Consider the following 24,340-nt stretch of genomic DNA (forward strand, 5'->3'; position numbering starts at 1 on the left):
CATCAGGGCACCACTGGGACAGTAATTCTATAACAGAATTTTCAAGTCCTTTTGCATCTTGCAGGCCTATCCTCATCCCACTTGATCTTGTTGCATCTTCACTGTGATGGCACATTTACTTTCTACGCTGCAGCAGGCAGAATGATGGTACAGACACTCCTATACAGATTGCGCATTAGATATGCTGCTCTTTCATCTGTCCCTTCTATTGTCTGCCATGCATAAGTTCCTGTTCCCTCTGACAGCAGTGTATTTACATACATTACTGTAAAAAGAAGACCAGGTAGATTGAATTTGCTTTTTAAGAAGTTCCACAAAGAGATCGTTCAAGTTCACATTGTTTTATTTTTGTATTTTAAGGCAAAGCAAAAGAGAATGTTGAGAAGTTGTAAATTTAGACATGATAAATATTATGTAATTTCTTTGCGCGCGCTGTTCAGTTGGCCTCTGGTGCTCCACGGGAGCGTGCGTCACAGCTTGTAGTGAGAGAGCGACGGTACGCAATACTACCACAACAGTGGTTTGAAAATACAGCCGTTTTTGGCGGATTCTGAATTCGAGCAGTGTTGCTGAATTCATTGGAGAGAAGGTATGTGAAACTTTCTTTGGCGCTTTGCGATTTTTGTGCTGTGTTGTTGACATTTCTTTTTTTGTAAGCTTTATTTCGTCGAATGAGAACGGCGTAATGGCGCGCGACAAGAGAGAGCGCTGCTGCATCACCAATACACGGGATTAGAGTTTGTTTACTAATCCATTCCCTCCATGCTCATGAGTTCATAGGGTTTATAGCTTCCTAAAATAAAAAAGGAAGACGTGACACTACGAGATACCATCGCCGTGAACAAAAACCGGGCTTTTCATTTGTATTGTTGGTGCGTTTTACTTGCAATGTTTGTTGATATTAGTTGAGCAATTATCCTGAGGTAGCCTGTCAGTTAATTCGAACCTGCAGCAGTGGCTGCTTTATAAATTACTCCGTAATTTAATCTTCGTTAGACCTATCACAATGCTATTAAAATTGCAAACAGGCTTAAACGCGCCATTCAATTCGACTCTAAGGACTCAAACTCAAAAGAACAACAATGATTTTAGGATGGCGCAAATTGCGATATCTGGTCGAAACTTTTTGTAGCCCCTTTTTGTAGGTAGTTGCTTGTCACAGGGACGGCAGGTTTTATTGGAAATAAAATAACATGGAGGGTTATGGCGGTTTAATGTTTTGATTGATGTCTAGAGTTGTCGCTGGATGCCTAGATTCGCTCTTGCAGCGTGGCGGTGAGTAGGGAGCACTCCCACCTTTGTTCGAGAATGGCTGCCTCGCCTCCCTGTCTGCCTGCACGCGGGGAATGCCCTGTTTCGATGCAAGCCTAAATCGCGATTTAAAAGTTTGATTTTGGATGGGTTTTAGTTGTCGTTTGTTTGTTTGATGGTTGTTTACGTGTTCGATACAAGGTCACTCCTCTAGTTTCGCTAAAATAGCCTCTGGCGAGGGGTAGTACAGGTAATGAGAAAAAAAACATTTGCAACGATTCTAAAATTTCCCAGACTAGTTTGACCAAATGCGGGGTCGTTTTTCTTTACTGTGGCGTAACCTTAGTTGAAATCACAAGTATTTGTGATATGCACAAGTTAAGCGCCCTTCCTGGTTTGAATAGAGATGTTTAACCACAACTATGACTTCGCATGAGGATTTTAGTTGGTCGCTCGTCCCAATCGATTTGTTCTAGCTTTATCAGTCCTGTTTTTAAGCAACTTGTGTTTTCAATAGATTTGTTCGATGTCAACCATACGACTGTGCAACTCTTTTGCTCGAACTTTTTTGCCAGCGCGATTTATTTTGAGTTGAACATTGTGTACTTTGTGCGTGCAGTGCACGATGATCTGTGAAAGGGAACCGCGATCCTTATGGAGCAATAGGGGCAATTAAGATGTTCAGTTAATTAGTGGTCCGTAGATCTTTAGTAGCCTTGTGGAGTCACGGTTCCTTGCGAAATTAACACAAACTTCATGAAGTATAAACGCCGTACACGTGTGTAAACCTCATTTACTTCGAGATAACTTGTGATGGAACATGGTGTACTTTATTGTATTGTGCAGCTTCTTGTGGAGTTTGGGGTACTTTGTAGGCATTGGGCGTGAATCAAACCTATTTACAAACAAATCATGTGTAATCTGTTGTGTTGTTGCCGCATGTGAAGTTGAATTAAGCTGTCTACCTTATGGCTTCAGCTGTTGCGCCTAAAGTCCATGCAAGAGTAAAGTCGCCTGCTGCTTTTTGCTGCGCAAACTTCGCGGAGTGCAATCCCCCAAAGTGCACAATCAGCAAAATATTAAATATATAAATAATCCCCTTCACAGTGCGAGGATTTAAAAGTAAGCTCTCCCCCCTTTTGTGAACGCTTCGACGCCTGTTAACTATAGCAGAGGGTTTTTAATATTTGATGAAATGAAGCAAACTGTAGCTCCCATATAGAATCTGCTGCGTCCTCCTGGTACAGTCTGGTGCTGGAGTTCATGTATTTGCTGTGTAATTTTGCACAGCGCTCTGGTATCCAGCTCGCCATGCCCTGCAGGGGTTGAGGGAGGGGGAGTGGTTGCTCGCTCGGATTTCCAGCGAGCGCACACAGAAGAACGCGCACAAACAATCACGCACACAAACACCCCCTCTTCTACCTCATAAAACACAAAGTTGGCTTTCTGCTTGAATGCCTCCACCCTTCTAAAACAGAGGCGTTGACTGAAAAGGTGTTAATAGCCAAAGGTGTGGAGTAGCTCATTATAAACCAAGCAAGCTGTACCACGACATGCAAGAACGCAGGACACCACGAAGGCGCGCACAGCGGCCTACGTGACAAGTCACTTAACTTTTTTTTAGCCTCTTGGACCTCTATCACGCGCACACTGACTATGGCCATTGAACGACCCTATAGTTAAATTTCATTGTCTATCAAATCTCCAGGGTCTCTTCTACTGGTTTTTTAAAATAGACACTGAAGTTCGTGTGGGGCCATTGCGTGGATTTCGCCCTGGGAAATCGAAGTCATGTTTGTTTGCGTGTTGAACTCAAAGACTTCTGCCTGCTAGGGTAGTATGGCCCCTCCCATGTCCATACATTCTCTGAGCAGGAATGTTTAACCCTATACTTCCTGCGCTGCCTTATATGGGGCGTGTCTTTTGTAACGTATAGCCCGCGCGTTTCTGCTAAGAAAGAATGCAAGTCTGTATACATTTTGGGGGTGGGGCAAAGGGTGTGTTCCTGTTTCAAACGGTTCTTAAGACTATTCATGCGTGATTTGTTTGTTTATCTCCTGACTTTTCAACATTTTAGAACATATAGGGCCTAAGAGTTTGTGTAGGGTCCGTTTCTGGTAGGATGTGGCACTTGCTGGGCCAGTTGATGGGATCTAATAGTTTGTTGGTGTCTGTTTTCTCCCTTCAAATCAGCCAATGGTTTTGAATAGATCCAAATTGATTGGATTGGGTGAGCTACAGTAGACCTGGCCTGTGTTTTCAACCAGTTTTGCGAGCGGTCGCTTGTAGAAAAGCAACTTGCCTCAGCTCTGGGGAAACCAACTCTGTTGTGCAGACACACCCACTTCATGGCACTCATGCCAGCATGCCACAGCTCAGCATCTTGTGCGCAACAAAATGTGCGCACTATCAAAAAGCTGCACATACTGTTTGCAGACAAAGACATGAGACAGTAAGACAAATGAGATGCAGCATACTGTGATTTAACATCTGCTCTTACATGTATTGAGAGACCGCGGCGCTTGCTAAAATCACCCCTGCAGATCATGGTCTGAACCATGACAAATGCGCGCGGGCCGGAGAGGGAGGGAGTTCCAGTATGTGTGGAGGCTCTGTGTGGGTTGTGTTGAGAATGTGGTGGGGTGCACTGGCACAGTTCCAGTTGAGAAGAAAACCCCAAACACTGGGGCCGGGGGACGCTGAATGGGGCCCCGTGCGGCACGGAACAGCGTAGTGGTTCATTTGGGTTTTATTGTTTCCTGATAAAGTTGCTCTCAGCCCAGCCTGCACATATTATGGTGGGCTTGTATACAGAAATATACACTTGTTAAAGCCAAACTTACATGACCCATGAAGTGAGAAGTTTAAATTAAAAACAGCAACAAGTCAAGTGGTGTGCGATTGTATGTAGCCCACCATCAGCAGCTGTTTGGGTATGTGAGAGAGGGAAGCAATTGCTGCTGCAACATTATCTGACCCTCACATGAAGTGCAGAAACATATGCCGCAGCAACAGTCCAGTCCATAGGCATAAGGCATATCCAAGATATACGGCGCCGCGGGGATGTCCGTAAACAATTATGACTAGGGGCAATGACGCTGCATTTGGCTGTTCAAAAATGACAAGATTTACAATGCAAGCATAAGAAAGCATGTCACAGCGTATTCTCCTGGGTAGTTGTTTCAAAATGGACTTGGCAGTCACATTATTGTGCATAATCATTGTAGGAAATCTTTAGTCCCCAATGCAATTCACACACGCACACGTACACAGCCTTCAATCAGATAACATTTTCTAGGATGGTAAGGCAACTTGTTAGACAATAAAATCTTGATATCTGGAAAGAACACTGAATGAGGGTTCATTTATATTTTAAGGGTGCTAAACAGCCCTTTAATGTCTTGCCAGATATAATCATTTAAAAAGCTGGTGTAGGTTGTGTTGGTCAATCCAAACCTCTATTTGTTGTAGCCTACTGCTGATCTATTTAAGAAGCCAATGCAATCACGTCTGTTGGGAAAAGGGAGTAGACAGGGTCCTATCGACTAGGAAGTTGGTCTGTTATCTTCAATGCAAACAAACTGTTGTACAAGAAGAGGAACTGTCATGTCCTGATAATATAAGTGGGGAAATGCATGTGCCCACATGGCCACGACCATCATAGCTGTTCTTTGGATTTGTCTTGAGTATATTTTTATTTTAATGTACATATCTGCCTTGTGTTGTCTTTTTTATAAGGGACTATTAGTTTGACAATAATGGCAAGTAATCACACACAAACGGTGATCCTGACAAATCAAGAGAGAAGTAAACGTGTTGACATGCTTGTTTCACTGGCTAATGATGAAGCCAGAACAGAAATATTAGAACTAAAATTATGCCGCTCATATACAGTAGGAGTCAGATTGTTTTGATTTTGTGTTTTGCTCATTAGGCAACCTCTTAAAGAGGAACAGCATTTGTGAATACAGTAGCCTATTTCATTTGATTGTAATACCAGTTTTGACCTCAGGCCTACATTTTTAGCGTGTCATGTTTTGGAGGGAAATGCGCGATGAACTCCATAGTCTTATTTTTCTTGATTAAGTATTTATCAAGTATTTATGCCTCTTGACATCTTTGTGTCTTGATCAGTGGGTTATTGCTTTTTATACATAGACATAATGGTGTTTATCGTTTGCCCCATTGTCATGCCACTGCAACACTTTGCAACTGTTGAGTTTGTGTTCATATTTTTAACTTAACTTACTTATTTTTTTCTTCTTTTCTCCTCTAACAGGGATGGCGTTCCCTGTGGATATCCTAACCACAGTGGACTATGAATCCCTGGAGCAGAGTTCGAAGGACTACATGTCCAAACTCCTTTATCGAAAGGCAGATTCACCTGAATACCTTCAACTGTCCGATTCCAAAAAGGTAATGATCATACATATTCATATCTTTGCCTATTTAGACACTGGTCCGATGTGGAATAACTAGTATCTCGTGTTCCAAGCATAAGCATCTCTCAATCTTTATGCATCCCTGTATTGCTCACAACTTCTGGGAGTATTCAGACAACTCGTACGCTAACACGAAACATGCCCGTATTTTGTCGCTGCGAAGTCACAACAAGCCTCCTCATCTATCTAACATTATATCTTTTTTTTCTTCTGCATAGGTTGAAATAGGTCTCTGCAATGTGAGTTTTGTTCCTATCCATGGAACTGATGTAACACACAAAATCCTTGCTCTGTTCACACTTGAAGACCCATTCACAGGTAAAAAATAACATCATTACATCAATAGCAATAATATAGTTTTTAAATAATAAATGATGGACGAACTAATGGAGAGTGCACTGCCTGCGGTGCATGTCTTGTTTTTTATGCTGTTAACCGTTTGTATTTGTCTCCCTTGTGTGATGTGGTGCTAGCTGTGGGCCTGTACCTTCAGGAGAAGTGGTGGCCTGTGGAGGATGTCCTGAAAACCTCAGATGCTGACCGTGAAGGGATCCTTGAGGTACGAAGCGTTATTTTCAATTTCCCTTAATTGGAAACATTCTGCTGTTAAGCCAAGCATTGTTTTCACTCTAGAAATCAAAACATGAACTTGTAACAGAGTTTGTATAAGTCTTAATACATTATCTTCAATTTAGGTGTGAGAACAATTTTATGGTAAATAATGATCATATATTTTCAATCTAATTGCTCTTTCATATATCCCAGCAAGAACATGTGCAGGTTTAATCGTACATGCATGAAATGATCATTAAAGCCCACTGCAAATCAAAGTTTCTTATGTTTAATATAGTGTATTTCTGATTACATCGAATAGTATTTTTTATAGATATTTCATATAAGGGTGATAAAGTACTTGTTATTCTCCCTCAGGTTCGAACGCTTGGAGAGAGGGTGGTCCTCTATGTTCTCAACCGAATAGTCTACAGAGCAACAGAGAAAAGCAAGAATGAGGTGCCATTCCTCTGTCACAGTGAGGATGACTTTGCCAAAATTCTTTGGAAAAACGGAGAGGCCATTGGCTTCTACTCAGTCAAGCCAGAGGGTACTTCTTATCAGTTGTCATGACATTTTATATTGCAATTTGTTTCATACTGTTGTTGCAATCCTATAGCATTTGGAATCACTCTCTCCCATATGTTTACTCCATAGGCAGTTTATGTAACAGCTTCCTGACCCAGCGTTATCAGCTTCCTGTCTTGGATTCCATGTTTGTGCGAAAATGCCATCGTGGTAATGGCCATGGGCTTCAGATTCTGGAAGACTTTGTGGACTCCTTCAAGAGTGATTGCTTAGGCATCAAATATCCCCTTTCAGACGCAATGTATAAAGGTAACAAACAACTCCTTCCAAAAGACACACCAACAAAAACTATTAAATGACGTCCATATATTTTAACAAAAGCTTCAAAAAATATTTGTCTTCAATGACCTGTTGTTTCATCTCCTGTTTTAGTTTGTGGCAAATATCTCAGCACTTACCCAGCAGACACAGAGTTGTTGTGGGAAGTGGAGAACTTCGGAAGCCCTTTTCAGAGAACTCGGATCTCCAATAAGGTCCTTGACAGGAGTCTTAGGGAGCAGGCCGATGTTAGCCATGATGTCTCCATGGAGAAGGCAATGACAACCATGCAGGAGACCATGGAATACACTGTAGAGGTTGTGGTAGGTGGTGTCATATCATAATTTCTTTTTTTGTGCTGTAGATATTTTGTATTGTTTCTCTGTATCCTTTTTCTGTGGAAAAGCAGTACTCTCAATTGTAGTTCTTGTGTTTTATTTAAGTGGGGTAGCATGACAGACAGATGTTTCGGTCTTGAGAGTGCGGCTTTTCTAAATAAAAAGAGTACATATCCGTTTGCTCAGACATGAAGACCTTTGAAAAAAACAGGTTGGAGTTGAGTGCACTTTTTGAAAAAAGTCTGTGTATCCAACAGTAATCCAGTCTTGACATTTCATCACGACAAGTGGTGGTTTTGGACACTGCCAGTTAGGCCAATTAATTCTGGGAATGTCATTGTGAATTGTCTGTGCATTTGCTAATGGATTCAACCAACTAATGTATTGTTGTAAAAGACTCAAACTACTGAATACAAATACATTCTCCTTTTGCCATCTTTGTTGTAGAAAGTCACTTTTTTTGGTTGTCTCTCAAAATCCAATCCATGTGTTTCATGCAGGAAAAGGTTGTGCAGATTGACAGACATGTTTGCTCATGCAAAGGTAAGTTACCAAAACCTCCAGAGCTACATTTGAAATCAATATGAACCCGGAGATAAAAGTGGATTAAATGACGTGATAGACAATTGAACGTTTTTGTTTTTCTGTTTTTTAGATGTGGAAGAAACACCTGTGGTGGCACACAGCAGGAGCAGCAAGCTAAGACGCAAAAGGCTGAGAGAAGAGGGCAGTGAGGCAACGGAGGAAAACGTCTCAGAGAAAATCATAAGGTTGAGGATACTTTTCCAGAATCCTTTTTTGTTCCCCACATAAAATGTACATGCGTAGTAAGAAATTGACTCATCACTATATGCTTTGTATGTGCACAGGGTTGAAAAAATTAAAGCGGGAACTGACACTCCAGTCGAAGAGCCAGTGGTTGAAGATCAGCCTAAAGACCAAGATGATGAGGTTTTGGATGCTGAGTCTTCTGTGATGGAGACAAAACTGGACACCGAAGACAATGAGGTAATAAAGGTGACTTACTCTTTTCAGACAGTTGTTCATTGAATGTTTACCGTGTTTCATTTTGGATTTACAAGCCTGTATGATACTTCCTTTATTTTCTCTATGTATAGCCTGGCCCTTCATAATGGCCTGTTTTTTTAAGTAACCTGGTCTAAAACATTTTTAAAATAAAAACCTGCATATTTTAGAAGCATATGTCACAACGGGTGTCTCTGTGGCAAGTATGGCTGTTTTTGGTTTGTTTTTTTGAATTGACAATCCTAACAGAAGCCTCTTTCAAATAGAAACTTGCACTTACACACCCCAACTAGGTATATTGTGTAGCAGCAAAATGCTGTCATTTTCAAAGCATCAGATTCTTACATTAGGTGAAGAATATTACAAAGAAAACATATCCGCCCACAAACCTGAGCAAAAGTTGGGATGGGGCAATAAAAGGCAGCAAATGTTGACGACTAAAGACAACACAAAGAAGGTCACTCAACCGTTAATTACATTAGCTGATGAGATGATTTCAATAAAAACAGTGTTCTTTTCTTGTCTCGGGCATCATTTCAACAGCTCAAATGGCAGGTTTAATCTTTGTCATGTTTTCCTTTCTGTAGTGCTTACTGTATCTTGACCACAAGCAGACCATTCTATCACCGGGTTGCCCTTATGATGGAGCTAACCTGTTGGATCACAGAAAACCCAACATGCCCTTATTATGTGATAATCTTTAAAGGCTCCCCTTCAAAATATAATGCCTGAGCCTTATGGGCCTCTTATGCTGTTTAAAACCCACGTATCATTCAGCACAGTGTTAACTCTACAGATGAGTAAGAAGAGCTTAACAGAGACACTACTGCACCCCCATGCCATCATACAGCGGTCTCCAAAAGAGTTGTCGCCTATCCATCTGTTTGGAATAACAGCTAATAACCTGACTTTCAATTAATCACTTGGCTTCAGAAGTCACTCATATGAAAGCTACAACCCTCTCGAATGAAAATGTATGTACAAAAATACATTTTATGCACCAAAGAAAGATTGACCCTTTAATGAACAGAGACAGGGCAGATTTTCACAAGACAAAAGTTTTGTCGCCTATTGAACATAATGTGAAAATGAGCAGATAAGTCACTTCAAAACACTTCAGATACGCAGATCGGGTGTCATACTTAATCACTGAATCACTGTCACCTCTCCAGAAAACCAACTTTGGCCTTAGGTGTATGTTTAGGGTCATTGTAATCATGGAAAGCAACACAATGAAACACAATGATCAATGACAGATGGTGACATATTCGCTATTTCGTAGAACAATACACTTTTAACTTCATGATGTAATCAATGATAAAAGCCCTCACACACCAGCAGCATGCATGCAGCTCCACATAAGAGCTGTATCCGCACCATGTTTCACTTTAGGCACCATTTCTCTTTTTTCATATTCCTCATCTCCAACACCATACAGTTATGTTGCCATCAGTTCTAATATGGTTGATCTTGGGATCTTGACTTCAGAGTATGAGTCCCATTAGCCTTCATTTTTGTCAGAATTAGGCCTGACATACTCTTGGCTGACTTTTTTGAGACAGGACAGTGGGAGAGACTTCCTTGTGTTGTTTTAGCTTATTCTGAGGTTTCTTTTATTTCATTTGTCCTCTCCCAACTTGTTTGAGACATGTTGCATTTATCGAATTAGAAATGAGCACGTGGCCCCCAAAATAATTATTTTTCATGGTTTTGACAGTTAATGTTATCGCTCACTATTCTCCATTGATTGTATGGATTGAATGTTTTGAAAACACTTTTGGTTTATCATAGTAATATAATTACTGTTTGAGATATATGAAAGCGAAAGTGAAAGCCCATTGGGAAACTCCAACTCCCATTGTCATTGTAAAACAGCACTCCACAGCACACAAGTGAACACTGCACACAACGAAATTGCATTTATGCCTCACCCGTGCAAGGGGGCAGCCCTCAGTGGCGCCCCATGGGGTGCGGTGGGACGGTACCATGCTCAGGGTACCTCAGTCATGGAGGAGGATGGGGGAGAACACTGGTTGATTACTCCCCCCACCAACCTGGCGGGTCGGGAGTCGAACCGGCAACCTCTGGGATGCAAGTCTGACGCCCTAACCGCTCACCCATGACTGCCCCATGTTATATATTGCTCTGTTCTCTGGCTCTAACAAACAAAAAACATTGTAGTCAATATTTCAGATGTAAATGTTAATCCATTGTGTGTTTTTTATTTTCTTGGTACAGGCTTCAGATGTAACCACCAAAGTGATCGACAAAGATGGTGATGAGGTCATTGAGTCTTCAATGGAACTTGCAGAGCAGCCGAAGGACTTGCCAGAACAAGTGTCAGCTGTAGATGTAGAGGATGTGCAGATGGAAGATGAGGGTGAAGACAGGTCGCAGGTAGTTACCACTCTCACAGCAGAGGCGTTAGAGCCCTCCGTTGATTTACCACAAACGGAAGAAGACGAAACGCCAAAAGAGAAAACTGATGCTGGCTTAACCACACCAACAACTGGTGAAAATGTTGAAGATGTGTATGATCAACAGAGCTCACAAGATGAAATAGGAACAACAACGCAAGAGTCCTCAGCTCATGAAATGGGAACTGATGAAGCAGAAGGAAGCCCAACAGTTGAAAAACGAGTCCTTAGGAGGAGAACAGCAGCAAGCCGAGAAACATCCCGGCGCAAATCTCAAAGGGTAAGCAAATCAGCAGTGGCAGAAAGCAAAGCAGCTCCCCCTGCTGAGGAAACAAAAGAACAGAAGAAAGAGGAGAAGGAGACTGCTGAGGAAAGCTCGGGGGATGAAGCTCCTCAGAGAGTCCTCAGAGGAAGAACAGCAGTAGTCAAGGCCACACCCAAACGCAAGTCCAACAGAAGAAGCAGGAAAGTGGCCCAGACCAGCAGCCAACAAACAACTGAGGGAGAAGAAGAAGCTGAGAAAGCAGCAGAAGATGATCAAATCAAAGCAGATGATGTTGAGGTGCAGCCGGAAATCGCTACTCTTGTTGAAGAAAAGGACACTGCAGAAGAACCTTCTCAACCCAGTGATGCACCTGAAGCGTCAAAGGAAATCCCTACACAGAACACAGAGTCACAGAGTCAAGAGACAGAAAAGGAGTTTACTGAAGACAAAGATGATTCGCAAGAGGATTCGCAAGTCTCTCAGGATGAGAATGAAGCTCCACAGACCTCTCAGAGAGTCCTCAGAGGTAGAACTGCAGCAGTCAAGGCCACTCCTAAACGCAAATCCAACAGAAGAAGCAGGAAAGTGGCCCAAACCGACAGCCAACAAACAACTGAGGGAGAGGAAGAAGCTGAGAAAGCAGAAGATGATCAACAAGTCAAAGCAGATGATGTTGAAATGCAGACTGAATCTACAACTGTTGTAGAGGAAAAAGACACCACAGAAGAACCTTCTAATGCTGCAGTAGATCAGACGGAGGAAAAAGAGGCAGTGTCTGAAGAGTCTCCAGTTGTTGCAGCGAATGAAGATACTGCCAAAGATGAGGAAAGTCAAGAAATGCAGTCTCATGAAGAGGCCCAAGAAACTGAAACCACTGAAAAGCAGATTGAAGACTCAACTACAGACACAGTTCCAGAAGCAACGGAGCAAGATACTAATGAAAAGGTGGACAAACCAGAAGAACAATCAGTAGAGGAGGCAGAGAGTAACGAAAAAACAGCTGTTGATGAACCAATGGAAGAAGCTGTAGCTGTGGAGGAAAAGGAACCTGAAAATATAGTGACTACAGAAGAACTTCCCGTTGAACAAGAGCATACAGTAGAGACGGGAGTGAAACTACAGAAAGCAAGTGTTGTCTTAGTTGATGTAAATAAAGTGTCATCCGAGCCCGAAGTTGAGGCAGAAGGTTCATTAGCTGATGACGAAGATGCATCTGGTAAACCAGACAAAGAGGCTGAAGATTCTCAAGTCTCTCAGGATGAAGATTCCCAAGTGTCTCAAGATGAAACGGAAGGAAAGGAGTCATCAGGTCATGATAAGGACACAGATGAACCAGAGGAAACCCCAATGGTTGAAAAGAGAGTTCTAAGGGGAAGAACGGCAGTGTCCAAAGCAACACCCAAACGCAAATCTCAAAGGGTCAGCAAGAAAGCCGTGGAAGAAAGCACAGCACCACCACCCTCTGAGGAAGCTGAACCAGCAAATGAACAGAAAGAGACTGCTGAGGAAAGCTCAGAGGATGACGCTCCACAGACCGCTCAGAGAGTCCTCAGAGGTAGAACTGCAGCAGTCAAGGCCACTCCTAAACGCAAGTCCAAAAGAAGAAGCAGGAAAGTGGCCCAAACCGACAGCCAACAAACAACTGAGGGAGAGGAAGAAGCTGAGAAAGCAGCTGATGATGTTGAAATGCAGACAGAATCTACAACTGTTGTTGAGGAAATGCAGACAGAATCTACAACTGTTGTAGAGGAAAAAGACACCACAGAAGAGCCTACTAATGCACCTGAAGCTTCAGAGGAAATGCCTGCTGTAGATCAGACGGAGGAAAAACAGGTAGTGTCTGAAGTGTCTCCAGTTGTTGCAGCGGACGAAGAGACTGCAAAAGATGAAGGAAATCAAGAAATGCAGTCTGATGAAGCAGCAAAAGAAACTGAAACCACAGAAAAAGAGATTGAAGAGACAACCACAGACACAGTTCCAGAAGCAATGGAGCAAGATACTAATGAAAATGTGGACAAACCAGAAGAAGTAATAACAGTGGAGGAGGCGGAGGGTGGTGAAAAAACAGATGCAGATGAACAGATGGAAGAAGCTGTAGCTATGGAAGGAAAGGAATCTGAAAATCAAGTGACAACAGAAGAACCTACAGTTGAAGAGCAGACAATAGAGACAAGTGTGAAACTGCAGAAAGCAACTGTTGTCTTAGTTGATGTAAATAAAGTGACCTCCGAGCCCGAAGTTGACGCAGAAGGTCCATTAGCTGATGACGAAGATGTATCTGGTGAACCAGACAAAGAGGCTGAAGATTCTCAAGTCTCTCAGGATGAAGATTCCCAAGTGTCTCAAGATGAAACAGAAGGAAAGGAGTCATCAGGTCATGAGAAGGACACAGATGAACCAGAGGAAACCCCATCGGTTGAAAAGAGAGTTCTAAGGGGAAGAACGGCAGTGTCCAAAGCAACACCCAAACGCAAATCTCAAAGGGTCAGCAAGAAAGCCGTGGAAGAAAGCACAGCACCACCACCCTCTGAGGAAGCTGAACCAGCAGAAGAACAGAAAGAGACTGCTGTGGAAAGCTCAGAGGATGACGCTCCACAGACCTCTCAGAGAGTCCTCAGAGGTAGAACTGCAGCAGTCAAGGCCACTCCTAAACGCAAATCCAAAAGAAGAAGCAGGAAAGTGGCCCAAACCGACAGCCAACAAACAACTGAGGGAGAGGAAGAAGCTGAGAAAGCAGATGATGATCAACAAGTCAAAGCAGCTGATGATGTTGAAATGCAGACAGAATCTACAACTGTTGTTGAGGAAATGCAGATTGAATCTACAACTGTTGTAGAGGAAAAAGACACCACAGAAGAGCCTACTAATGCACCTGAAGCATCAGAGCCTGCAGTAGATCAGACAGAGGAAAAAGAGGCAGTGTCTGAAGAGTCTCCAGTTGTTGCAGTGGACGAAGAGACTGCAAAAGTTGAGGAAGCTCAAGAAATGCAGTCTGATGAAGCAGCCCAAGAAACTGAAACCACAGAAAAACAGATTGAAGACATAACCACAGACATAGTTCCAGAAGCAACGGAGCAAGATACTAATGCAAATGTGGACAAACCAGAAGAAGTAATAACAGTGGAGGAGGCGGAGGGTGGTGAAAAAACAGATGCAGATGAACAGATGGAACAAACAGTAGATGTGGAGGAAAAGGAATCTGAAAATCAAGTGACAACAGAAGAATCTCCAGTTGAAGAAGAGCAGACAATAAAGATAGGAGTGAAACTGCAGAAAGCAACTGTTGTCTTAGTTGATGTAAATAAAGTGGCCTCCCACCCTGAAATTGAGGCAGAAGGTTCATTAGCTGATGACAAAGATGTATCTGGTAAACCAGACAAAGAGGCTGAGGATTCTCAAGTCTCTCAGGATGAAGATTCCCAAGTGTCTCAAGATGAAACAGAAGGAAAGGAGTCATCAGGTCATGATAAGGACACAGATGAACCAGAGGAAAACCCAACGGTTGAAAAGAGAGTTCAAAGGGGAAGAACGGCAGTGTCCAAAGCAACACCCAAACGCAAATCTCAAAGGGTCAGCAAGAAAGCCGTGGAGGAAAGCACAGCATCACCACCATTAGAGGAAGCTGAACCAGCAGAAGAACAGAAAGAGACTGCTGTGGAAAGCTCAGAGGATGACGCTCCACAGACCTCTCAGAGAGTCCTCAGAGGTAGAACTGCAGCAGTCAAGGCCACTCCTAAACGCAAGTCCAACAGAAGAAGTAGGAAAGTGGCCCAAACCGACAGCCAACAAACAACTGAGGGAGAGGAAGAAGCTGAGAAAGCAGAAGATGATCAACAAGTCAAAGCAGATGATGATGTTGAAATGCAGACTGAATCTACAACTGTTGTTGAGGAAAAAGACACCACAGAAGAACCTTCTACTGCACCTGAAGCATCAGATGAAATGCCTGCTGTAGATCAGATGGAGGAAAAAGAGACCGTGTCTGAGATTGCAAAAGATGAGGAAAGTCAAGAAATGCAGTCTGATACAACAGCCAAAGAATCCGAAACGACAGAAAAACAGATTGAAGACTTGACTACAGACACCGTTCCAGAAGCAATGGAGCAAGATGCTAATGAAAATGTGGAAAAATTGGAGAAAGAAATAACAGTAGAGGAGGCGGAGAGTGGTGAAAAAACAGATGCAGTTGAACAGATGGAAAAGGAAGCTGAACCAGCAGAAGAAAAGAAGACTGCTGAGGAGAACTCAGAGGATGAAGCTCCACAGACATCTCAAAGAGTCCTCAGAGGAAGAGCAACAGCAGTCAAGGCCACTCCCAAACGCAAATCCAACAGAAGGAGCAGGAAGAAAGTGGCCCAAACTGACAGCCAACAAACAACCGAGGGAGAGGAAGAAGCTGACAAAGCAGAAGAACCTACTCAACCCAGTGATGCACCTGAAGCTTCAGAGGAAATCCCTCCACAGGACGTTTCTGAGTCAGAGAGTCAAGTGGAATTGCCTGAAGATAAAAATGAAACTGCACCTGCAATAGATGAGCCTGAGCGTAAAGAAGCAATGTCTGAAGAGGCTCCAGCTGTTGCAGGGGACGAAGCTCAAAGTTCAGAAATGCCACCTGATGATGCAGCCAAAGAAACTGAAGCCAAATTGGATGCAGAACCTCAGATTGAAGACATAACCACAGACACAGTTCCAGAAGCAATGGGGCAAGACGGTAATGAAAATGTGGACACACCAGATGAAGATAAAACCATAGCGGAGGTAGAGAGTGGTGACAAAACAGATGCAGATGAACAGATGGAAGAAGCCGTACCTGTGGAGGAAAAGCAATCTGAGAATCAAACCACAACAGAGGAAGCTCCAGTTAACGAAGACCAGACAACCGACAAAGATGCATCTAGTGAGCAGGACAAAGAGGCTGAGGATTCTCAAGCCTCTCAGGATGAAGGTTCTCAAGCCTCTCAAGATGAAACCGAAGGAAAGGAGTCATCAGATCACGGTATGGAGACAGATGAACCAGAGGAAACCCCAATAGTTGAAAAGAGAGTTCTAAGGGGAAGAACGGCAGTGTCCAAAGCAACACCCAAACGCAAATCTCAAAGGGTCAGCAAGAAAGCTGTGGAAGAAGCTGAACCAGCAGAAGAACAGAAAGAGACTGCTGAGGAAAGCTCAGAGGATGAAGCTCCACAGACCTCTCAGAGAGTCCTCAGAGGTAGAACTGCAGCAGTCAAGGCCACTCCTAAACGCAAGTCCAACAGAAGAAGCAGGAAAGTGACCCAGACCGACAGCCAACAAACAACTGAGGGAGAGGAAGAAGCTGAGAAAGCAGATGATCAACAAGTCAAAGCAGATGATAATCTTGAAATGCAAACTGAATCTACAACTGTTGTAGAGGAAAAAGACACCACAGAAGAGCCTACTAATGCAACTGAAGCATCAGAGCCTGCAGTAGATCAGACAGAGGAAAAAGAGGCAGTGTCTGAAGAGTCTCCAGTTGTTGCAGTGGACGAAGAGACTGCGAAAGATGAGGAAAGTCAAGAAATGCAGTCTGATGAAGCAGCCCAAGAAACTGAAACCACAGAAAAACAGATTGAAGCCATAACCACAGACACAGTTCCAGAAACAGTGGAGCAAGATGCTAATGAAAATGTGGAACATTTGGAAGAAGAAAAAACAGTAGAGGAGGCAGAGAGTGGTGAAAAAACAGATGCAGTTGAACAGATGGAAAAGGAAGCTGAACCAGCAGAAGAAAAAGAGACTGCTGAGGAGAACTCAGAGGATGAAGCTCCACAGACATCTCAAAGGGTCCTCAGAGGAAGAGCAACAGCAGTCAAGGCCACTCCCAAACGCAAATCAAACAGAAGAAGCAGGAAAGTGGCTCAAACCGACAGCCAACAAACAACTGATGGAGAGGAGGAAGCTGACAAGGAGGCTGAAAGTCAAGAAGCTAAAGCTGATGAAAATATTGACATAGAGCCTGAAACTGTTACCCAGGTTGAGGAAAAGGCCGTAGCTGAAAACGCAGAAGAAAAGGAGGAAGTGGTAAAAGGGACAGTTGAGACTTCGGAAGATGAAGCTCCACAGACCTCTCAAAGAACCCTCAGAGGCAGAACTAAAGCTGTGAAAGCCACTCCAAAACGCAAGTCCAGCAGAAGAAGCAGAAGAAAAGTCGACTATACAGAAGAAGAACCAGAGGAGGAGGATGAAATGGAACAGCTACCAGCAAATGAACAGAGTGGTGAATCCACCGTACCTACAGTGGCAGATGACACTGATACAGTTGAGGAAGATAAAGGGGACCAAGAAGAAGCAGCAAATGAAGAGCAGAGTATTCAGGAAGATATTGCAGATAAGAGTATGGTGTTAGAAATTTCTTCAGATGAAAACACCGGAGACAATGAGACACCAGGAGAGGCTATAGATGTTGATGCCCCCATTACTGAACAGCAAATTCAAGAGGGAGACACAGACGCCGTTTCTGAAAGTGTCGACAAAGAGGATGTAGAAAAGCCAATGGAGGATGAGGGGGAGAGCACTGAACAGCTTGGTGACACACCAGGTAAAGAAGATCCTGCAGTGACAGACGAAATTGACATGGCAGCAGATGAAGTTACCGCAGAAGAACCCTCTCCTGAGAAGGAAGATCTTTCAGCCCAGACTGTAGAGGACAAAGACACAGCTGGTGACACTGATAACACTGTTCCTCAAACAGAAAAACAGGATGAGGAGGCTGTCTCTCAGGACGAGGATTCTCAAGTCTCTCAGGATGAGGATTCTCAAGTCTCTCAGGATGAAACGGAAGTAAAGGAGTCATCAGATCATGATATTGAGGCAGATGAACCAGAAGAGACGTCAGCAACTGAAACAAGAGTCTTGAGAGGTAGAACAAAAGCAGTGAAGGCCACTCCCAAACGCAAGTCCTCCCGAAGAGGCAGAAGAAGTACACGCAGAACCAAGGCTCAGGAATCTGAAGATGAGGCTGAAGAGCCTGAAAAGGTTGAGTCTCCAACACCTGTGGAACAGTCCGAAGATCAGGCGCCAACTCCAGCAGTAGAGGAAGAAGGTGCCGCAGAGATTCAGGCCACACAAGAAGAAGAGAAACTGACTGAGGAGGAACAGAGCACCGAAGCCACTGAACATGTGGAAGAGACCGTGGCTGAAGAAGCTTGTGCTGATGAAAATGCACCAGAAGAGGCCAGCGCAGGTGAAGCTAATCTTGATCAACAACAAAAGTCAGCAGCAGCTGATGAGGAGCAAGCAGAAGATTTGCTTACTGAGAATGTTGAGACCAACAGTGATGGTGACCAGGCAGAAGTGGCAGCAGAGGTGGTTGCAGATGGCGAATTGAAAACAGACACGAATGATATTACAGAGGAAAAAGCGGAACAGGAGGCAGTGGCTGAAGCTGAGACCTCTCCTGAAGGGAAGAGCGAAATGGCACCAATCAGCTCCGACCCAGAAGACGACACCACAAAGACCCAGAAAGCAAAACCAAAAAGAAAACGAAGAGCAGCTAGGTCAACACGGCGACAGTCAAAACGTGTCCGAAAACAGGAGGAAGATGAGCCAGAGGAAGAAGAGCCAGAGGAAGAAGAGCCAGAGGAAAAGGACGATGTTCTCAACAAAAGCATAGAATCTGACACACCCATACCAGAAGAACCTGTTACACAAGACGTGGAAGAAGAAAGATCTGAGCAGATGGCTCATTCCACAAAAGAGTCAGACCAAGCAGAGGAACCTCAGGATAATTGTGAGGCACAAGAGCAAGAAGTCACGGAGGAAGCCAGCAGTCTCAATGAAGAAAAAGTAGATGAAGATGAACTTCCTCCAGTAGTCGAAACAACAACTGATGCTGAAGTGCAAAATGAGGGACACGGAGATGAAAAGGGAAAAGATGATGCCACAGAGGAAGAAGAGAATTCGGATGCAGAACCCAGCTCAGAGAAAGAGAATGAACAGGAAACGACAGAAACACCTGCTGAGGAAGCAGCTGAAGAGGCAGGAGTAGAACAAGCTGAAGCCAGTGCAGTAGAGAACAGTGAGGCCAATACAGAGAGCGTAGAGACCGAAGGGGACGAACAGATCAGCAACAATACTCCAGACACGAAAGAGGCTGCAGTGGAGGAAGAGATGGCTGAGGAAGATGACAGTTCTGAGGAGGAGGATGTGCTTGAACTGAGAGGCAGGTCAGTCATCCAAACACCAGCCAAGCACTCCAAGAAAAGGGCCGTAGAAAAAGAGACCAATGTGGCAAAAACAACAGATAAAAGTACTGGGGAAGATGACAGTTCTGAGGAGGAGGATGTGATTGAACTGAGAGGCAGGTCAGTCATCCAATCACCAGCCAAACACTCCAAGAAAAGGGCCATAGAAAAAGATTTAGATGTGGAGACGCCGGCAGGCAAAAGTACTAGGGAAAAGGCTCAGGGGAAAAAGAGGGCAAAGGTTGAGGTTGATGTTACACCTGTGCGGCGATCTTCCCGCAAAAAGTAAAACGCAATTTACTTTTTTTTTTAATGCTGTTAACTTAATGGGACCATAATGTGTACTAGAATTAGATGTGCACAACAACATACATTGTATAAAAGTGGAAATGCAAAAAGTTGGTTTTGTAATTTTATTTTTGTATGAAATTACAAGCTTTTTCAGTAATCTATTAGTGCGACCCAGTGTATAATAAGAGGAAGATGAAAATATCTGGCTGTATTTACAGGGCTTTTAGGACTGTTTTGGTCCATCTTATTTGTTATCGACACATTTACATGAAATTTTACATCACAATGGAAGACGTTGAGATAAAAATCAGTTTATATACCATATATTTTGACAAAAAGGAAAAGATAACCAAATGAAATCAGGTTAAATTATGTTTTCTCAAGTTCTTTTTTCTTTTTTTGTATTTTGTACATCATTGCAGTGTGAGCTGAATGTATCTGTTGTAATCCGGCAAGCATTCAGAAAATGTTGTTTCCAAAGCACTGTCTTTCTGTTGAAAATATCACGACTTAAAGATTTCTCCACCAGCCATCATCGGCACAAATAGTAAGGACTCAACTGTTTTTATTCTCATTATCATGATTGCATTTTAGCCGTTTCATTTCTGACATTTAAATCGTGCTTAGAATTATTTGCTGTCAAAACGTAGACCTTTTGACAGACCGATGAAATGTTTTTGTTTTCTCATTTTTCTCAGACCATACATTTCCTCAGTGTAGCACTCATTTTGATTCTAACAGTGTATTATTGAGCACCGTACATTGCAGAAACATGCACACCACAGTGCAGAATTTAAATTCTGGAAATATCCTTGTGCAGATGAATTGAATCAAGAATTAGCATGGGAATTGTGACATGATTACTTTAGATAGCTTGTCAGGTTTCTTTTGAGTATGGGATTTGTTAAATCAGTTGGAAAATCCAAGATGCAGTTACTTGAAAAAATATGTTTTATTGTCAGACAGGGAAAAGACTAAGAAGTGTCAGAGTTAAATGGATTTTATGCCGACTGTAAACTAAGTTATGGAATAAACATTTTATATATACTGATAGGCATTACAGTCTTAAGTGTGGTAGTAGAAGCTGTTTAAAATGGGCCTTCTTTACAACCGAGGCTAGAAATGTCTGATCCAATTTATTTTCACAAGGATGTGTGAGCCTTCTATGAAATGGTTGACATGTCAAAGTCCATTATATGTTGCATTATTGTCTTTTGTCACCAGTTATTCCATGTAATGACAATGTTAATGGTGTATGTTGGTTTGTTTTTTTTAAACTGCCTGTTTTATAGAAACAGGATATTCTTTAGTACTTACCTTTTCTATCACTTTGCCTACCTCTTTTCCCCTAGAAAGGTTTTCAGTAAAATTGATAAATCCGTTAGACAGATATATAGGCAATTTAAAAGAAAGCAACATGCTGAATTGATGCACCGATGTTTGTAAATGGTTATCTAAAATAAAATAACATCATGATGACAGTTCAAAAACAATTTCAGAACAACAAACACAAGGCCATCCATGTAGCATGTTGCAAGTTTTTTAAGTTGGTTCTGTGATCTCTTTCACAGTTTTCAATCACTAGTGTATTCACTCCCAGATTGCACTCTAAAAGTACACTTCACTCACACACAAGGGAATTGTGAGCCTGTTTATGAACCCCCACCCCCACTAAATACCCATCTCTTAAGTGCCATTTTAAAAGGATGAAAGATTAGCCATACTGTGACTGTACCACTGAAAACTAGCAGTGGCACTACTGATGTTAATTTCCTTTTTTCTGTGCTGAGCATATGTGTGTTATTATTAATAAAGTTTTTCCCTGGAATGTGGAATGTTTCAATCTCATTCTTCTCATCACACACACCCTGTTTGAAGCATGGGCAGTATTCGGCTATCACAGACTGATTGATGCCTCAGTCTATGTGCTTTGTCATTGCCCATTATATAAACAAACTAAATTTAAGCACTTGGACAGATTTAAAGTGTAAACTGAAATCAATTAATGTTTGCCAGAGAGATGTTCATTATTGAGGTTGTAGTAGTTACCAACAACCACCAGATGGTGCCATGTTTCTATCAAAGTTGTTTCAATTGTAAGTATACGTCAGCAAGTCCCTTTATGTTAGATCAGTCTGAAGTCAAGAGGATAGAATCTTGACCGCTTCATTTAATTCGTCATTTAATTGCCAACCTACTTGGTTGGCAGTGGGTCATTGCATTACAGCCAACAACATAGATGACACGTTAACTATTAATTAAAATTAATTTGTTAAACATGGTGTTTGTTTATAGGTTATATGCGTGATGTAGTGCTAACTAGAGTGAGGACCTTGGTCTCTCAGTGCCCAACCTTTATAGAAAAAACCTGCATTCTACTGCTGTTACCAGTGTGTTGCATTACTGTTCCAAATGCCACATTTTGGACAAAACATAAGCTTTTATGCTCATAGCAAAACCTAATATGCAATATTTTGGATATTTGTATTTTTTTTTTACTTAAATTTCTGCAGAAAAAAGTGCAGCTTTCTTAGGCTGCATAGCTGTCTTTTTTTGCCTCCATACGGGAAATGCTGGTAAAGGAGAAGGAAGTGGCTGTAAAAACAAAGTGGAACCCTTTCATGCTCCACCATATCCGCAATGTCATCTCTCTCTCTCTCTCTCTCTCTCTCTCTCTCTCTCTCTCTCTCTCTCTCTCTCTCTCTCTCTCTCTCTCTCTCTCTCTCTCTCTCTCTCTCTCTCTGCACTGTACCCCATGTCTAAATAGACCATAAGTAGCTTGTGATACTCTGCCTCAATAGCTCCTCTTCTCAAAGCCTCTCTTCACTTCAAATTCAATTCACTGCATTACTGGGCTAATTCACTGAAGCAGCATGGGAGACTTCTTGGAACACAAACCAGCCTGTTCTTTTTTTAAAGCTAAGAACAGCTTCGTGGTATCATTTAGACGTAATTGACCAGTTGACCCACCTTACTGTTGTAGTGTCCCAGATCCGTTTCAAACATGCAGTAGGGCCCCTATTGGGTTTCACCTAATAGTTTAGTTGGCTGCCATTAATGGAATGTATCAGTATGTTGACAATCTTTGTGTCTACTGTACATGGTTGATAAGTGCACCATGTGGCTTGTTACAACACTGAAGTTTTTTCACTTCCTTTTGTAAGTAAGCTGTATGGTGACTGGTTGAGCAGTTTCCCTCTGGATCCTTAGCACTGAGCTGCCCATTCATATTTGGGTGAAGAGAGGTGAATTAATTAAACATTTAAAAAAAACCTTCAAAACTGCTGTGACTCTTGTCTTTGCCTCCAGCTGTTAGAGTGAAAAGCCCCTCTGGCCTGTGAATGGAATGTCTTTTTTTCCCTGGCCACATCACAATATAGTCTGGGTGGTTGTTTACTTAACCAAACACCTCAGCTACGTGGAAATACCACTATTTGGACACGCTGCTCATTTTCTCTTTATCTCACAAAAACGTTTTTTTTTTCCTGGGAAGAGGCCTACTAGTATACTGCAACCTGTGTTTGTATTTGTTGAGGAGGAATTTGAACAGGGGTCAGGTTGGGATTGAGAAATCGGAGAACATTATAGGTTGGTAAGGAATGAATGGAATGCACTCAATTAAGTGTCTATTGTCAATCAAGCCTATAATTTCATTATCCAATTTGAAGCAGCGGACCAAGTTTGGCATTGTTTGCAACACACTGGCGAGCATAATCTGCCTGTTCTTCATCTGTCCTGTTTCTAGCCTCAGTAACAGCCTGGAGCAGCCCAGAACAGTGCAGAGTGTCTCCCTTGCCATTTCTCTTATGAATGCTTCACAAGTCCACCTTTCCACTGCCAGTGGATAGTGGACCATCAACTGACATTATTTGGGGAGGGGGGTCGATTTGCATTACTTTTATTGAATACTACAAGGTGAGATGAGCAATAACTGGTTGTGTCAGGGCTCTACCAGATCACTTGGAGGCTCAATTTGCATGTGTGTGTGTGGGGGGGGGGGGGGGTTGGCACACTCAGGGATGAATTATGACCCCAAGGGCCCCTGGGCCAGACATTAAGTAAGGCCCCCCTCCATAGGTGTTGCTAGTTTACAAATATGTGGGGTTTTAGACCAGATGCTGGAGACCTTATGTTGTTGGGGGTTCAGGAGTTTGTCTTCTGAGAAAATTGGAAAATACAGTTGTAAGAAGTGTGATTTTGACACACCATGAGGATGGACATACAGAGGCTTGGTCTTCAGGGCCCCCTATGATTCTTGGGGCCCTGGGCCTGAGCCCAGTAGGCCCGTGCAGTAATCCGTCCCTGGGGACTCTGGCAGCAGCTGAGCTGATCTGAGCCTCTGCTGTCTGTGTGTCTGACCTGCGATCAGCGTTACACCTCCTGAGGGGCCGCTGACGGACAACAGGTGGGAGGCAAAGGTGGGAGGTTTGAGAATAAATGACACCCAAGACGAAATATGAATAATTAACTTGAAACCCTGCCCCATGATGGTTAATTAATTAATGAACCCCCACCCAGCAACAGTCTCTATTTACCCAGCCACCAGCAGACCTCCACATACCACAGGGGCACAGGATATAGACGGACGCGTAATAAAATGGGGGGGGCAACGTGATATGGGCCATCAACAATTGCCACAGTGTGCAGCTACAAGGTGGGTCTAGTGTTCCATTACCTCCGTTGGCTGCACGCTGATATAATAGGCCAGGGG

The 24,340-nt window shown here is 42.9% G+C and overlaps 1 protein-coding gene across 3 annotated transcripts; it reads left to right on the forward strand.

Moving 5' to 3' along the window:
* Positions 1-419: 419 nt before the first annotated feature.
* Positions 420-21,461, forward strand: LOC134437740 (titin-like). 3 transcript variants are annotated; one of them, XM_063187264.1, is made up of 12 exons: positions 420-589; positions 5,531-5,667; positions 5,912-6,011; positions 6,167-6,252; positions 6,624-6,795; positions 6,903-7,082; positions 7,206-7,414; positions 7,930-7,972; positions 8,085-8,199; positions 8,299-8,446; positions 10,694-17,816; positions 17,847-21,461. In XM_063187264.1, the coding sequence occupies exons 2-12, from the start codon at positions 5,533-5,535 to the stop codon at positions 19,625-19,627; spliced, it is 10,092 nt and encodes a 3,363-aa protein (XP_063043334.1). In that variant the 5' UTR covers positions 420-589; positions 5,531-5,532; the 3' UTR covers positions 19,628-21,461. The 3 variants fall into 3 exon arrangements, with proteins under 3 accessions (XP_063043334.1, XP_063043332.1, XP_063043333.1); XM_063187262.1 differs by having other exon boundaries at positions 421-589; positions 10,694-21,461; XM_063187263.1 differs by having other exon boundaries at positions 422-589; positions 8,299-8,437; positions 10,694-21,461.
* Positions 21,462-24,340: the final 2,879 nt, after the last annotated feature.

Source organism: Engraulis encrasicolus, chromosome 21 (genome assembly GCF_034702125.1).
Source record: "Engraulis encrasicolus isolate BLACKSEA-1 chromosome 21, IST_EnEncr_1.0, whole genome shotgun sequence".
Classification (NCBI taxonomy): Eukaryota; Metazoa; Chordata; class Actinopteri; order Clupeiformes; family Engraulidae; genus Engraulis; species Engraulis encrasicolus.